This window comes from Colius striatus, chromosome 1, assembly GCF_028858725.1.
Source record: "Colius striatus isolate bColStr4 chromosome 1, bColStr4.1.hap1, whole genome shotgun sequence".
In the NCBI taxonomy this organism is placed as follows: domain Eukaryota; kingdom Metazoa; phylum Chordata; class Aves; order Coliiformes; family Coliidae; genus Colius; species Colius striatus.
In genome coordinates, this window is record NC_084759.1 from 122187590 (window position 1) to 122203115 (window position 15526).

At 49.4% G+C, this 15526-nt stretch overlaps 1 protein-coding gene across 1 annotated transcript in view; it reads right to left on the minus strand.

Annotated features, from left to right (window-relative positions):
• Positions 1 to 15526, minus strand: part of FSTL1 (follistatin like 1) — a 56284-nt gene that overhangs the window by 9974 nt on the left and 30784 nt on the right. The window contains exons 3-6 of the mRNA XM_062005386.1: positions 4839 to 4943; positions 3490 to 3619; positions 1855 to 1887; positions 71 to 201 (exon numbers count right to left, since the gene is read on the minus strand). Of these exons, the coding sequence (XP_061861370.1) occupies positions 71 to 201; positions 1855 to 1887; positions 3490 to 3619; positions 4839 to 4943 (399 nt within the window). The remainder of the gene's footprint in view (positions 1 to 70; positions 202 to 1854; positions 1888 to 3489; positions 3620 to 4838; positions 4944 to 15526) is intronic.

The following is a 15526-nucleotide window of genomic DNA, read 5'->3' on the forward strand; positions in this document are numbered from 1 at the left end:
AGGACATGGCAGCCACTCCACAGCAACAGGGCAATTCTCTGGCCTCTGAGGCAGGCACTGCTCTACTTGCCTTGAAATACTTGTCCAGGACTTCGCTGTAGTTGCTGCCCTTGGAAAACCATCCATCTGGGATAATCTCAGCTTCCAGCCACTGGATGACACGGCGACGAAGCTCGTCCCTGTCCGACTGGTAGCAGACAACTGTAACAGGAGAAGGTGTGGTGGAAGAAAACGCCAGGATGAGAGGGATGAGGTTGTCAGGGAGACTGAGGAGAGAGAAGTGGAAATAAAAGGCAGCCAGGCCGTCAGCCCTGACGGCAGTTTGCAGGCCCCTCTGTCCTTGGAGATGCACCACTGCCAGATCAAAGCAGAGGTGCCACGTGCTGAACGGCAGATGGGCTGTGGGTGACACCATGTGGCAAGGACAGAAAACGACACTCCTGCCAAAGCTCTGCTGCCTTCCCATTCCTTGCAGAGGAATAACCCGGAGCTGACCCATCTTGGCTTGAAGAGTCCTCCAGACTGAGGGAAGAAGTGTCCCCGGGCTTCCCTGTGCGGAACAGGCATTCGGCCAGCATCCCTCTAGTACCAAAGCCTCTGTCCTTTCCAAGGGTGAGGATTAGACTTAACAAGCCTTTCCATCACTGTCCCCAAGACTTGAACTTTAGGGCCTGCTATTTCAGAAGATTTTGTTTCTTTGAAGCCCACAAAGCCTGACTTGTCCACTCCAATTGGAATGAGAAGGGGCCATGTTGGGTTTGTTCACAGTGCTCTCCACAGTCACAAGTTTCTCTAGGTGGGTATCGCTTTCTGTGCTAGTACCAAACCATGCATTTAGAAGCAAAACTGAAAGCCGAGATCTTCTGGCTTCTGGCAGTTGGCACACCTGCTCAGATGTCAATGGAGCCAGAAGGGGAATTGGTGTGCGTTTGTGTCACTTACACACACTAAGGCTCTCCTTCTGAATCCAGCAACTACAATCACAACCAGATGGACAGAGGAAAGAAACCCAAACTGACCCATTAAGGATTCTGCATGTTTAATTTTAGGCTTCCTTAAAACTGCTTAAAGATGGTGGCCATGCTCTGACATGGTCCTTTCCCTGAAGCTTGTATGAGGGTTTGCTCTCATTTGTCCTAGGATGTTGTGGTTGATGATCAGACAGCTCCAGTTAGAGGCCATGGATGGGAAAAGGGTCCCTTGATGAAGCACAGGCCATGGCCCCAAAATACGTAGTCCTTAAGTACACTTGGCAATGCATAAAGAGAGAATCCAGGAATGAGGAATCAAAGAGAATTAGCAAAAATCATTTAGGTTGGAAAAGACCTTTTAAGATCATCTTGTTGGCTCTTCAGCTGCATCTCCTGAGTCCCCTGACAATGCCCCACTCATCATGCAGTGCTGCCTCTCTGCCTCTGTCCCTATTGGTTAACCACTCCTAAAGCAAGTCTCCTTTTCAAAGAGCACTCTGGAGTTGGTGACAATAGCTCCACAGTTATTGTGTCTTTGATCCTCAGTGAACTAGGTAATATCGAGATTCTCTCAGTCTGGGTGATAAGCACAGCTTGTGTCCCTAGGGGCAAACTGGGTTTCATTGCACCTTGTCCATGCGAGTCTCTTGAGACATCACAGCACAGTGAAAAGCCCAAGAGATGTATGAACTCTCAAAGGTAACCCAGGAGTAAAGAGCTGGGCAATCATATTTCAGATAATTTATGAACTTGGACTCTGCTACAGCCAGTGCAGAGGTATGACTTTTACACAGAGCCGTGCAACTTCCCCAGCAGACTTTCTTCCCCATCTCTTTTCCCAAATGCTTATAGAACCCCAGCCAGAAAGGAGGTGGCTTCTCACCTGGATTTGCAGCTGGATTCTCAGACTTCTTCTCTGTTAATGGAAAGACAGAAGAGGACATTTGTGATGCAACATGAAGCAATATGAACCTCTTCCCACCTTTGGCACTGCTTGGGCAAGAGCAAAGGAACCTCGGAATCTTTGGAAACTTGAGGGTCACATATATGATTATGGGATTGAGAGTCCTGACTGATAATAAGCTAAATATGAGCCAGCAATGTGCCCTCATGGCCAAGAAGGCCAATGGCATCTTGGGATACATCAAGAAGAGTGTGGCCAGCAGGTTAAGGAAGGTTCTTCTCCCCCTCTACTCTGCCCTGGTGAGGCCTCATCTGGAGTCCTGTGTCCAGTTCTGGGCTCCTCAGCTCAAGAGGGACAGGGAACTGCTGGAGAGAGTCCAGCACAGGGCCACCAAGATGATCAGGGGACTGGAGCATCTTTCATATGAGGAAAGGCTGCAAGATCTGGGACTGTTTAGTCTGGAGACAGGAGATTGAGGCTGCCCAGGGAGGATGTGGAATCTCCTTCCTTGGAGGTCTTCAAGACCCGCCTGGACATGTTCCTATGCGACCTGATCTAGGTGACCCTGCTTCTGCAGGGGGGTTGGATTAGATGATCTCTAAAGGTCCCTTCCAACCCCTACCATTCTATGATTCTGTGATCTGTCACCCTGTGGGGAAGCTGAGGACTCTTTAGCCTAACAAAGAAGAGGCTCAGGGGTAATCTCATCAATGTTTATAAATCTGATGGGAGGGAATGAAGAAGGCTGAGGCAGACTCTTCTCCATAGTGTCCAGTGATGGGGCAAGAGGCAGCAGGTACACTTAAATACATGAAACTCTGTACATAAGGACACACTTTTAAATCTGTGGAGTTGGTGGAATTAAATAGACCTACCCTTTGCTCCTGAAATTCTTGAAGTTCTTTATTAACATGGATGGTAGTATGGCTTTGAGAGTCTGACCTTTCAGATCGAGATATCTGCCTGCCTGAATCCATGAGCTCAGAGACGCAAGAAGGAGCAAGAAGTTGTCCTGCTCTCCAGAGCATCCCCCTCCCAGCAACCCAGAAAGCCAATAGCTCCAAGATCCCACCACAGCCAAGGTGTCAGGGTTCTGAGTGCGCTAATGAGAGCCTTGATGGCCCTGCCAGTCTCACCTAGAGCTCCACACTCTCTACACATGAGCCCAGAGGCTCCATTTCAGCTGAAGTCTCAGCCTTTTCCTGGGATTATCTTGTGGTTATGCCAGTCTCCAGCTCTGTTGCAACTGTTCTCATAACTGCCATAGACTCAGTTGATCTAGGCCCTGACCTGGTGACTATCTTCCCACCTTGATCTCAACCCTGTTACAGATTGCATCGCTGTGCGCTTGGCTAGCAATTGCTGGCCTGTGTCTGATTCTGGTTACCATCACCAGACCCAACCTGGTAGCTTGTCTTCAGACCCATTTCACCATCACAAACCTGCCTGGTCATCTGGACTCTTGGCTGAACCTCCCATGCTTGCCTTGTTTACCCCACTCAGTAACTGTGGGACAAGGTCCTGGCTGGTAAGGCCTCTGCCTTACCTTGTTATCACATTTGCCTTCCAACTCTCCACCACTCGGGTGTAGCCAGCCCTCATTGCCAGGATTACCTTTACAGTGGCCATCGTAATCCACCTGGATCTTGGAGCCGGTGAGACAGGCATCACGGTGCAGCTCACAGTGGTTCAGATATGTCTTGCCATTGCTACCACACACAGGCCTCTTGTGAGGTTTGCATTGCTGTGAGAGAGTCAGAGAAGACAGCATTTTACCTGCCTCTTTGGGACAGCAAGAGCGAGGCACGTGCATCCCAGCACCAGCCCAGTTCAACACAAGCCCTTGGCACAGCCCCCTTGGACCAAAAGGTGTTTGAAATGGGTTGAAACCACCCATCATCAGCCTAAAAAAACCTGCACTGAGAAGTCTGTGGGTATGGGTTCAAAGGCTTCACTTTATCCCAGCCTCCATCCCCACCTCCTGAAAGCAGAGCACAGCAGAGAAACCAGTGCTTGGCAGAAATACTGAGTGTAATATCCTGCAACTGCTGCTCTATGTGCCATGGACATGGCTGCCCGGAGGCATTTCTGTCAATCTCTTCTGTGCACCTCTGCTTCCTCTGCTCTGTTGCATCTCTTTGTAGACTCTGCTCCACCCTTTTGCAACTGTATGCAGAATAAAGCCATCAGCCAGGAGTAAACAGCATAGGCTGCAGCAGAAAAACAGTTCACCAGTTCCACTGTTTGGACTAGTGCTTTCCATCTCTCATTGCCCTCAGTCTGGCTGAGGCTACCCAGAGTTTCATTCTCCAGTGCCTGGGCTGGCTTTGTCAGCACTGCGGGCTCTGAGGGAAGTGGGAACAAAAGGCCACATGCCCACTCCCGGGAGCCAGGCAGGAATGGTTTGAAAGTACAGGGCAGAGCAAAGTAGGGTGACACTGAGTCTCTACAGCTGGGAAAGACTCTTCTAATCATCTCTAGCTCCCTGCTGGATAAAGCTATTCATCCTCACAGCACTCTGCTACAATTATTTCCATTTTACAAAAGCTGATTTTTAGTAGGGTGCTTGTAAACCTCCTCAAACCAGATGCCAGTGAGGGCAGGCTGTCTTGGAGCTTGCAGACCACTCCCTAGAGCGCTCTCCAAAGCCAGCTGCATATCAATACCCTACTGGGCTTTCCCAACAAAAGATCTCCAGCCAAGTCTCCTTCCATGTGTATAGACCCTAGGCAGTTGTGTGAGCAGCACAGCTGCAAGCCTCAGACAATATCTACCCTACAGGGCTCTTCCCCCATAGCACACTGGGAAAGGCCCTGCTATTTGAAGAGCCACTGTGAATTTGCAGCTGCTCTGAAACAGCCATAGCCTCATCCCATTAGGGGATCCTTTCAGTGATGAAAACCCATGTGGGTGTGACGATGGCGACACGTGTTCCAGACACAGAACCCACAGTGGCCCCATACCTCAATGCAGAGGCAGGTTGGCTCTCCCTTCTCAGTCACTGCACACTCCCGTCCAGCTCCACAGAAAACATTGGCACAGATCTTGGATTTGCTCCTTGGCTCTTCCTGCAAGGTACAAAGTAAAGAGACACAAAATACATCGAGTTACTCAGAAGAGCAGCAACACAGCTTTAAAAAACAGCACCACCACATTTAACTTGTAGACTGGACCAAAGGTGGTAAGGGACAGATTGCAGAACAAGAGACACATGGCTGCAATTAAGAGGACAGCTCAGACAATAAGGAGGAGGAGACAAAAGAGCTATAGAGCCCCAGTAATAGAAAGCTTCCTTGAGGGCATTCCTGGAAAATCACCTTGGAGAACTGAGCTAACATGAGCAGGAGAAAGTCTAACATGAATGGCAAGAATAATTTGCTCATGTAAAGGACTGCTGTCTTCAAAATCTTTTTTTCTCATGGAGGTTAGAGAGCAGAAATGTCCTTGCTTGAGACATTTAAGAAGGGGAACATAACCCTGGAGATGAGAGGGATACCAAACAAGCAGATGAAATCACCATCAGGCACCAGATGATGCCCCTGTCACAAAAAAAAAACCTTCACAAAACTACGTGAGCCATTATCTTGCCTCCGCTGGTCAAGATTAAACACTTGAAAGGAAGAAACACTGTCATAGATAATTATACAGTAGCCTTCTCATAAAGAAAATTTCTTTCTGGTCCCTGACAGCCAGCAGTTGACTTATGTCCTGCAGCACAATTTATATGCTTTACAGTTTTCTCCTAGCCAAAGTCATCACAAGTATTCTTGTCCAAGTAACAGCCAAATCCTTTTTTGGTGTCCCATTGCATTCCCAAACTGGTGACCCCGAGCAGGGAATTTTCCACAGGTTTATCATGTTCTCAATAAAAACAATGTTTACTTTGATCAGTTTAATGCCTTTTTTATTTTTTTCCCCTCAAGACTTCTGGGGGAAGTGGTCCCTGGGGTTCAGACTTTGGAGACCCTGGTTTAATTCACTGCTTTATCATGATTTTCCTTTTATCTAACACTTTTCACCTGTCCATTAAGTGGTTCGAGCTACCTGACTGGCTTCCTCACAGTTTTGTATCAGAGACAGAAGACTGAGGCAAGTAAAATAATCAGTGGGACAGGTTGATCACATTTACTGTGACCCTTATCTCTAATACACAAAGGGTTTATTTAACTGATTTTTTTAATTAATACACATAATGACAAACGTTGAACACATTTTTTTCTCCTATTGCTTCTTTATTCTAATTTTTATTTGTTTATTTGTTTGTTTTGCTTTTAAACCACAGTTTCACAGTGAGTTGCTGTCTTTACTGAACAGCCCACAGTGACAGCCAGAACATTTTCTGCATGACTTTGTCCTGGTCTTCAGAATATTTTGTCATGCTGGCCTTCTGCAGACCAAGAAGGCATTTGTGAAGTAGTGCAGGATTCCCTCCAGGTTTGCCTAGCACAAACACATTTCTTACTCTTTGCAAATGGTCCTATGTTGCTGCTTACCCTATAAAAAAAAATACTGTATTCAGAAACAAGTCTTAGTACAGAAACATATACTGTGTCCCAGGCCTGCTCACTCCACGGAACTAGTCTGTTATCCCCCCTCTGCCCCTTCATCCTTTCATGTACCACTTCTGAGCTATGCAAAACACTCTGCCCCTTCTGCCGCATTCACTTCTCTTTAGTTGTCTTCTGACGGAGGGTGGGGGTAAATGATGCAGGCACTTCTGGAGTGGGGTAGAGCAACATGAGTGCTTCACTTTGCAGAAAGCAAAAAGAAAAAACAAATTCTCCCAGGCTGCAGTCTGAGCAGTGAACTCACCTAAAACGCACTGCAGACACCTCAGTGCTGATTCATTTAAAGGGTTTCAAACAACATGCCCATCCCTTCACTGATCCAAAGACCGGGAAAAAAAAAAAAGGAGAGGTGGCTTTGAACTGCCAGACATCAAGGTATGTAATCCGGGTGCCTGGCAATAGATGGCAGTACTCTGCCTCTCCTTACCCACGGCCAGGCAGCAGCAAGCTCCCAGCTATGCCCACTGATGCCAAACGTGTTTCTTGTCTCCCGAGAGATCCACTGGCACTGCCACAACTGCAGTTGGCCTCGGCAGGTGTCGACTTGGGACCAAGCTCGAGTTGCAAGACTCCTCTCCTCTCGTCCCCTCTCCCTCTCCCCTCCAGAGCTTGCTGGAAACCAGGCCTGCGATGTGGCCATCCTGGCCACAGCTCCCTCTGTATTGGTGCAGGAGCCCTCCCGCACACCTCCCACTGGGACCCAGCCTGGTGATATTGGCAGGAGGATGACACTGCCAAACAGTCTACTGCCAGGCTAGAAGGCCATGTTACTCTGATTTTTCTTATTGTTCAAAACAATATGGCTTGTCAGTTGCTTCTTTTTGTTGTTTTAATCTGTTCTAGGTTGGCAGTGTGTTGGGGAGCTGGTTGTCACATCCCAGCACAGCTATCTCCACCCCAAGGGTTTGCCAGAGAAAGAATGGAATCAAGCTGCTCTGTCTGTCTGCCCTCTTACTCTGGCAGAGGGTTTCTCAGACTCAGCTTGCTCATCTTCCCTCCTGGCAGCAGCAGCCTTGGCAGGAGTTGCCAGGGTGGGTGCTGGCTTCATGTTGAGTGAAAGCACCTCTCAGCTTCCACCCCAGTTCACAGGGCAGTAACTCAGGCCCCTGTGCTCCCTATGCTTGAAAAGCTCACCCCACATACCGTACTTTCTCCAACTACAGCCTACAAACCATAGCCCCTTCTACTCATATGCCACTCTCCCCAAATCCCCAAGACCCTCACCTCCTTTTTTCACCAGACATTACCTCTCCTACCCTACACCAAACCAACTCTGCACCTGCAATTTGGCCCACTGTGTCTGCTTTGCCTGTCGAGGTGTGCTCCTCTGCCAGGCGTTCACAGTCACAGTTGCAGATCCCGTCCTCATCTCCTGCAAGAGACACAAATATTTTCCTCTGCCAGCCTGGACACATGAAGTCAGCAGTTGCCACCACTACTGCCTGGTATGGTCACACAGCTCTAAGGTGGTTCACAGCATAATGCAGGGGAGCCTTCTCTAGCATCTCCTGGCCATCTTACCAGGAAATGTCCCAGTTTCCTGTACATAATTGGGAGTGTAAAGGAGATGGCAGTGGATGAAAGGACAAGTACAGTGGGGCATTGCAAGTGAGGCTTTATAATCTTCACTCCTGGTTCTCTGGAGACTTCACAAATGCCACTAGCCAAACTAGTTTCTTGTGACAGATATTGTGATCTTACCTTGGACCTTGTGTTTGCTGTTTGTAAAGCTCCATTCAATGGATTCACATGAGCAAGTGGGGATAGCAGCTGTCACTTCAATATTGAATAGCTTGTCCTCGCACTCACCAGGTAAAAGCTTGCAAATATGAACTGCAAAGCTTTAAATACAAGGCCACACACAAAAAAGACTCCACAGTGTTTCAATGTCACTGCCCATGAATTAATTTCAGGATTTGTGGGCTGCATCGTGGTTTTTACACTGCTTCCCTCCTGCAAGCTGCCATTGCCTTTTCTGTCACTGTGTGCTTGGGAAGTGTCAGTCAGAACGCGCTCGGGCAGGCAGAAGGAAAAGGGCAGAGAGTCGTTATTAATTGCTGCACGGTGGCACTTACACTGCAAGCCGTGACAAGGCTGTTTCTCTCTCCTGCCTCAGGTGACAGGCCCAAGCTCTCTCTGTTTGGCCAATGCTTTTAATTACTCCTCTACTGCCCGGACAGCATGTGGGAAGGTGCAAAAATCACGAGCATGAAGCTGGGGTAGGAGCGCCTGGGCTACGAAGCGTCTGCTATAGCACAGGGGCACTCCCAGCTCTTCACCCTGCAGCCTCCACAGGGGCACAGCCTCCCCAGACATCTTCTCAGGGAAAGCCCATGGAGAAAGTGCTTTGCCACAGAAACTCAAGGCAGCCGGGCAGCATTGGTGTTATGTACATGTAGTCTGGACTGCCTGCTAAATGAAGATGGGAATGCCTGTCCCTTTTGGGGTTTTGGAATTGTAACCCCATAGACAAAGGGGGCTTGCACATGAATGGGCAAATGCCAAGCAGAAGACCTGAAATGGGATTTCAGTGAGCCACGTGCACTGCCTCTGCTTTGGCTGCTGCTTCCTGAAGAGGAAAAAGAGACATTTCCAAGAGCTGGCGGCAGTGCTGGCGGTAAGGAATCACCATGGCAACCAGCAATGCAGGGCCTCAAGCTGGAAAGCTAAAATTAGGTGGCGGGAAGGGCTGTTTCTCATTTCTAGCAGCAACCGGCGCTGAGGAGTCAGACCCCCAAGAAGGTGTAAGAGCGGGTGCTGGGAGTACTTCCATGCCCCTGCCTGTGCCTGGATACCTGGGCCTGATGCCAGCTTGTGGAGCCATGTGTGAGGCTGCACAGGGTCCTGAGGGCCTGTGAGCTGCCCTGCCTACCCCACGCCGATGGGACTGTGTGGGAACAGTGTGCTGTCTGCTGCAAGGAGATAGTGTCCGTACGCATGAAGGGAAAGAGACATTGTGGCTCCTTGGCTCTGCAAGGCAGCTGTTCCCTCCCCTGGCCCCTGCTGAGCCACAACTGCCTACTGTCACTTGGTAGAAATGGAGTCTTCCCAAACCAGCCTGTGAAGGCTGAAATCATTATCAGTTTAGCCACAAAACATCTCTGTGAGGGAGAACAAGCTTTCCACTTGCAGACAAGAGCTGTGCAAGCAGCTGCACATCCACGGTGCCTCACTGCCTGAAGGGAGCAGCGGGGATTTCTGCCATTACATGTGCTCTGGGAAAGGAGCAGGGAGATTGCCCTGCTAGGAGGTGGGGAGTTAACGTGCTTGCAAACAACCCCTCAGATTGCTTTTTGCTTTCTGTGCATCCTTCCATAACAAAATCTCCTCTTGGAGATCTCAACAGTCTTTCTCTCAGTCACCCATGGTGCACGGAAGAAATAATACCTGCAGTCCTGCTCCTACTGACACAAGTAGAAAGCTTTTCTGCTTTCAGCAGTGACTGTAGGTCTTTTTTCCTCTTTTGGCATCAGTGTGTACTGTTTGCTGTAAAATCAAGGCTTTGCATTTTTGCCCTGCCTCATGTGCAAGGAAATCTAAGTGCTCTAGAGCTGTGGCACTGAAAACTCCTTGGGGAGCTAATCCCATGTATTATACAAACTTGAGTACCACACAGATAAGGCAAAACTAAAGGACACCAAAACAATGTCTGAGATTGCAAGCCTTGCACACATTCTCACGCCCCAGAGAAGGCAGCGGCAAAAGCTGGGAGGAAGCTTTCAGATAGAACCAGCACAATCCACCGCAAACTCCCTCTGCGCAGGCAGGAAGAAATAAGCTTTGCAGCTATGCATTGCAGCCAGTCCTCCCTACGTCTTCCCAACCACATCTCTTTTGCCTGTTACCTGCCACAACTGACACTGGAGTAGGGGCAGAAGGGGTCTTCAAATGTGCCAAGATGCCACCTCTAAATAGCACTGCCTGCACAATTTCTAAACCAACTCAACATCCAGCCACGAAACCTAGAGCTTTGTTCAGCTGTTGTCTGGGTTATGTTTTCCTCTCAACACAGAAAAGATTTGGAGACACAAAGCACAAGGTGAACAATGCAGAAAGCTGAGATGAGAAAGCCAAGTCTCTTGACTCCCAAACCTCTCTCCTTTCCTTTTCTGGGGCTGGTAGGGAGCAGCACTGCATTGTGCTGCAATATCCAAAAAGAGAGGGCTAGGCAGCAGAGTGGCTCAAGGGGGTCGGGGAAACTTAGCAACTCCTGCATGGCAATGGCACTGAGAAAGCATTTGGCTTGTGAATTCATTTCATCCAGTTACCCAAGCGTGCCTCCAGGCAGAACAGCCCTTTCGGTGGCATGCCACCCTGCAGAGTTCCCGGGAGAACAGATCCCATGGGCAGGCAGCCTGTCACCTCTGGCCATTTGTGCCGCCCAGCTCTGGCAGCATGTTTGTCTCATTGTTCTGCTTTGTGGCTAACAAGCAAAGCACTCGACCCGCCTCACAAACCTGACCTAATTCCTGTGGCAGCTCCCTGGATCCTCTAACATGCTGGTGTGACTGGGTGGAAATTTGGCAGGAGCATAAACTGAGCAGATTAGCGTGAAACAAGCAAGCACTCCTGACATTGGGTTTGCCATAAATAGATAGGTAAGGTGAACACTGCTATTTCTTTTCCTTAAGGCTATTGCCTCAGGACATCTGCAGGTTCTGGAAGAAACCCCACACAAATTACTTTTCAGTCTCACTTGGAAGGTTTGATTTTCAGTTGTCAGAGGTAAGATGGAGATAAGCTCAGCATGTGGGAGCATCTGATTCCCAGTTCAGCTCTCCAATAAAACCTACCTCCCAGGACATCATTATTATTGGGATGGTATGGTGGGCTGTGGAATGATCCCTATCATCTACTCTGGAAGGAAATCTACTGTCAGAGGTTGCTGAACAGACTGGTGCAGGGTCATCGGCTGCATCAGGTCTAGTATTACCCAGGCTCAAAGTAGGGCCTTCTGAAGCTACATCTCTCACTGCGCTCAGAAGCTCCCCTTCCTCCTGCCTCTGGGAGGCACATGGTACATGTCCCGCCTCCCAGATCTTCAGAGGTGTCGATGGGCAGCTCAGAAAACTTGAAAACTGTCTGTCCTCAAGTAAGTTAGTTAAGAACAAAAATACAGTTGGCAAGCAAATTCTGGACCAGTGCTGGATTCCTCAGGCAACTGCGACCAGACACATTTTGACATCATTCCCAATACTAACAATATCTTATTTGAAGTGTGTCAGCATGAGGTCTGTGCTCAATGCAAAGGGGTCCAGCACCATTAAAACTTTGTGATTCCTCCTCCTCCAAATCCTAAAGCCATCCTGCAAGCAGCAGAACTAATGAAGCCCAGTTTCCAACAGCTCTCTCTGCATGGCCTGTCCGTCAGCTAGTTACAGGGTAGTGTATGGACTCCTTCCTCCGGCAGTGGGGGTTCTTCTCAGGCCCCTCTCATTAAGCCAGTCACCTAGAGTCACCAAACCAGCTGGATCCCATTATCTCAGAGGCCACCACTGCTTTATCAGCTGTGGCGGAAACAGGCTGATAGATTCAAGACTCGCTGAAGGTGACAGACAGGCAGACTATGCCTGCTGACATAGCTTTGCCTCCTTAGGGAACCAGGACGCAATTCCTTTGCAGAGCCCCACAAAACATCTCTCTGCCTCAGCCTCTTATCTCAGCAGAATCAACACATTGGCTGCTTGCAGTCCTGGAAATGAGTCCTCACTCCAGGCCCCCCACCATGACTACAGCCCCTCTTCAGTCTCTCCTGTGCTGACCCTTGTGTTTCCTTCCCCAAAGTTTTCCGTGTGTTGAAGGACAGACCTCATCTCTCTTCTGCTTTCATCTGTCCCTCAGAGCTTCCACTGCTAAGGTATTTCACCCAGCTGCAATCCAGGGCTGTGAAAAGCCGTTGGGACACAGTGCTGGGAACTGCTGCACTCCATCCCTGTGGGACGCCTGCCCCAGTCCATTAACTCCCACACCCAGACACCAGTCACCACCCCTCCCTTCCCTGTATCTCTTCCTATTCCCAGCTGACATCCAGGACTGGCTCATTAAATACATCACGTAACAAAATGCAACCCCTTAAGGCTTTTGAATGCTTAATAGACGAATATTTAATGGCAGCTGACTTTTGCCGGTGGGAAACAAGCCAGAGCATACATCTCTGCCTACGCTGGGAATGAAGGCGTGTTCCTAGAAAACCTGGGTGCAGAGGCAAGCAGGCAGGAGAGGAGGGGACCTGCAACTGCCAGAGCTCAGAGGAGGTTCCCTCTCTGCAAAAACCTCTACCTCATCCATTTTTATGCAAAGACCTTTATTGCCTTGCTGGCTGCTCAGTCTGTGAACTGTGAACTGGCCACGTCCATCATATCAGAGCACTGAGCAGGAGGGTGGCTGAAGCTCTAACTGACCTCTGTGAAAAAGTGGGCCCATCAGGTCAGTGACCTCTGTATGAGCCCATAAAAAACCAACATTGCTCGTGGAAGCCTGCTTATGGAAATTAATAGGTGGCTGTGTCAAGGAGATAAAGATGTCTGATGCTACTACTGCTACAAAAAAGATTGCCTGGGTAGTATTGCCTTGCAAGAGATTGGTGGGGTGGGTACAGAAAGCTCTGCCTCCCCACTGAGCCCCGTGGGTACACGGCCTGGCCCACTGACAGGGACACACCAGCCGTGGCTTTCGCATGTCCCACAGCAAGCAGGCAGGAGTGGATGCCTGCAAGGAAAGGAATGAAGAACTAGGAGGAAGGAGGCTTTTGATTAAGTTGTGGGGAGAAGAAGAGAAAGGCCTCTGCCAAACAGCTGATTTCTCTTACAGCACGATGCTGCTGACAGGGAGCCAGGCACACCTCTCTCAGGGACTCCACTGCACGAGGACTCTGTTTTCCCTTTTAAGCTAGAAGGAATGTCTGTGCTCTGGCCCTCACAACCTCATATTTTCCAGCACAAGGCAATGACCAGTGAGGCCCCAGAAGGGGAACAATGACATGAGAGTCTGGGAAAGAGGAAATCTTTACCGCAAACAAGTCTGGAAAATGGCTGCTGGAAGGAAGGGAGCCTGTGTCTGGAAGCACTCTCCCTGCTGCAGCTTCGCTCTGCCACTCACCCCAAAACCCCCCTCGCACTCACAGCCTCCAAAATGTCACAGCCCAAAACTGCACTGTCTTTTAGAGCAGTTTCACTCATCCCTTGCAGCACTTCTGGAAGAAGGGACTGGATTCCCTCCTGCTGCATCATATGGTGAAACTGCCAGCACCTCTGCAGCCACCGGGAACTTTCTTGCTAGGTCTGGCTCCCAGCAAGGGATGGAGGCAGGAGATCAGAGGCTGATCTGCGCATGCCAAGCCAGCTGGACAGGCTTCAGCTGTGAGCAGGGCAGAGTCAGTCCCACGGGAGAAGAGGAGGTGCTGCTGCTGCACCACAGTTCTCAAGGGGAGGAATACAGTTAATCACTTCATATTGGGATAAGAATATAACCCTCGAGCACAGAGAAGGATTTTGGCACATATTAAAGGTCCTAAATGAAGTTAGTCCCACAGGACCTGCAGGATGAGATTGGTATCATCCTCCTCATGTGACAGATTGAAAAAAAAGAAAGGCCCAAGGGAGAGGATTTGCTCAAGAACTACAAGAAGACAGCAGCTCAGCTCCTTTTGCTCCCTGGTCTGGAGCCAGGATCACTTTGTCATCTCATACTCAAGCCTTATACTCCTTGCTGGGGCGTGACTCTCCTTCCCAGACCCTGAGTGCCTCGGGCCAGAGTCTTGTTTGCTATAGCTGGGCTTATGGGAACTGTTTCCATCCTGCTTTGTTTAAAACATAAAAAAACACACAAGACCAGCGCCGACTCCTGAATTTCAACAGGAGGGGGCCATTCTGTATGTGGGGGGCACGTGAGACAAGTCACAGCACCTTAGAAGTGGTCAGAGGAAGCCCTTGCCAATAGTGGGGTGTGAAGGAGGGCAATGAGGAGGAATTCCTCCTCAGGCAGACAGAGGCACAGCACTGTCCCTGGCCTCCAGACTGGAGCACAGCTGTAGAGCACTGATTCTTCTTAGCAATTAAACACACTTTCCTTCTCTAAGCACATCCAGGCCCAGCAGTAGATTTCTCTGCCAGCCAGCATTTTCCCCAAAGGCATGCTCCTTCCCCTGCAAGACCCAAGAAGTCCAAGACCACAGACCCCAGCATCAGTGCTTGGAGATCACCTGCCCCATTTTGAAGTGCCATTGCTCAGCAGCCCCTCCTCTGTTACCCAATCTGAGGCACGTGTGCCATATACAGCCTCAAAGATTTCTTTTCAACTCCTAAATGTGTTGATGCTCTTTCTGTATCACATCAGTCCCTCTTCTTCCAATCTTTCATCCCCTAATTTCCCACCTTCAGAAGTCCTGCAGATTTTCCGTGTGCTGCCACCAAGTTTTGTTGCCTCTTTTTCTGGCATGATTTATTTCTGACCAGGATCGAAATCTGGCACATTTCTCAGCCATCATCAGGCTCTGATGGACGGAAGAGCGAGCTGAGCAGCTGGAGGCAACTTAGGATTTACAATCCTATGGCATCTCCTCAGCTCTTCCAGTAACTGGATACACAAGAGGAACGTAGAGTGCATGAAATGCTGAGGTTTACCAGCAGCCTCCAGCTTCTTACACAAGAGACCTCAGTAGATTTGTTCTCATCACTAATGCAATGGATATGATGATCCCTCTTCCCAGCTCTGTGCCTCGGTCCTTCCTTACCCGCCTTCTACTGCAGCACATCACAAGAAAACAGTGGAAATCACTGCGTGATTGGAGGGAAGCACTGAGTCAGCCTCAGCCTGGGAACGGGAGTGAGAACAGAACTGAACACAAGCCAGTTTGGCACTTTACATCTTCTAGACTTGGTCAAGGGCGTTCTCAGCTCCCCGTTAATGCAGAACAGCTTCAAGGCTGTTCCACCCCATGGCTCTGCTGGGATGGGTGTGCCAGAATGAATCCCCAGGGGACAGCACTCTCTGTCACAGTCATTCCTCTCCTTTGAAGCTTCCTTACCACACAAAGCCGTGAGATCACCTTTATACGGCGGGAACAGTGAGGAAGAGTCAGAATA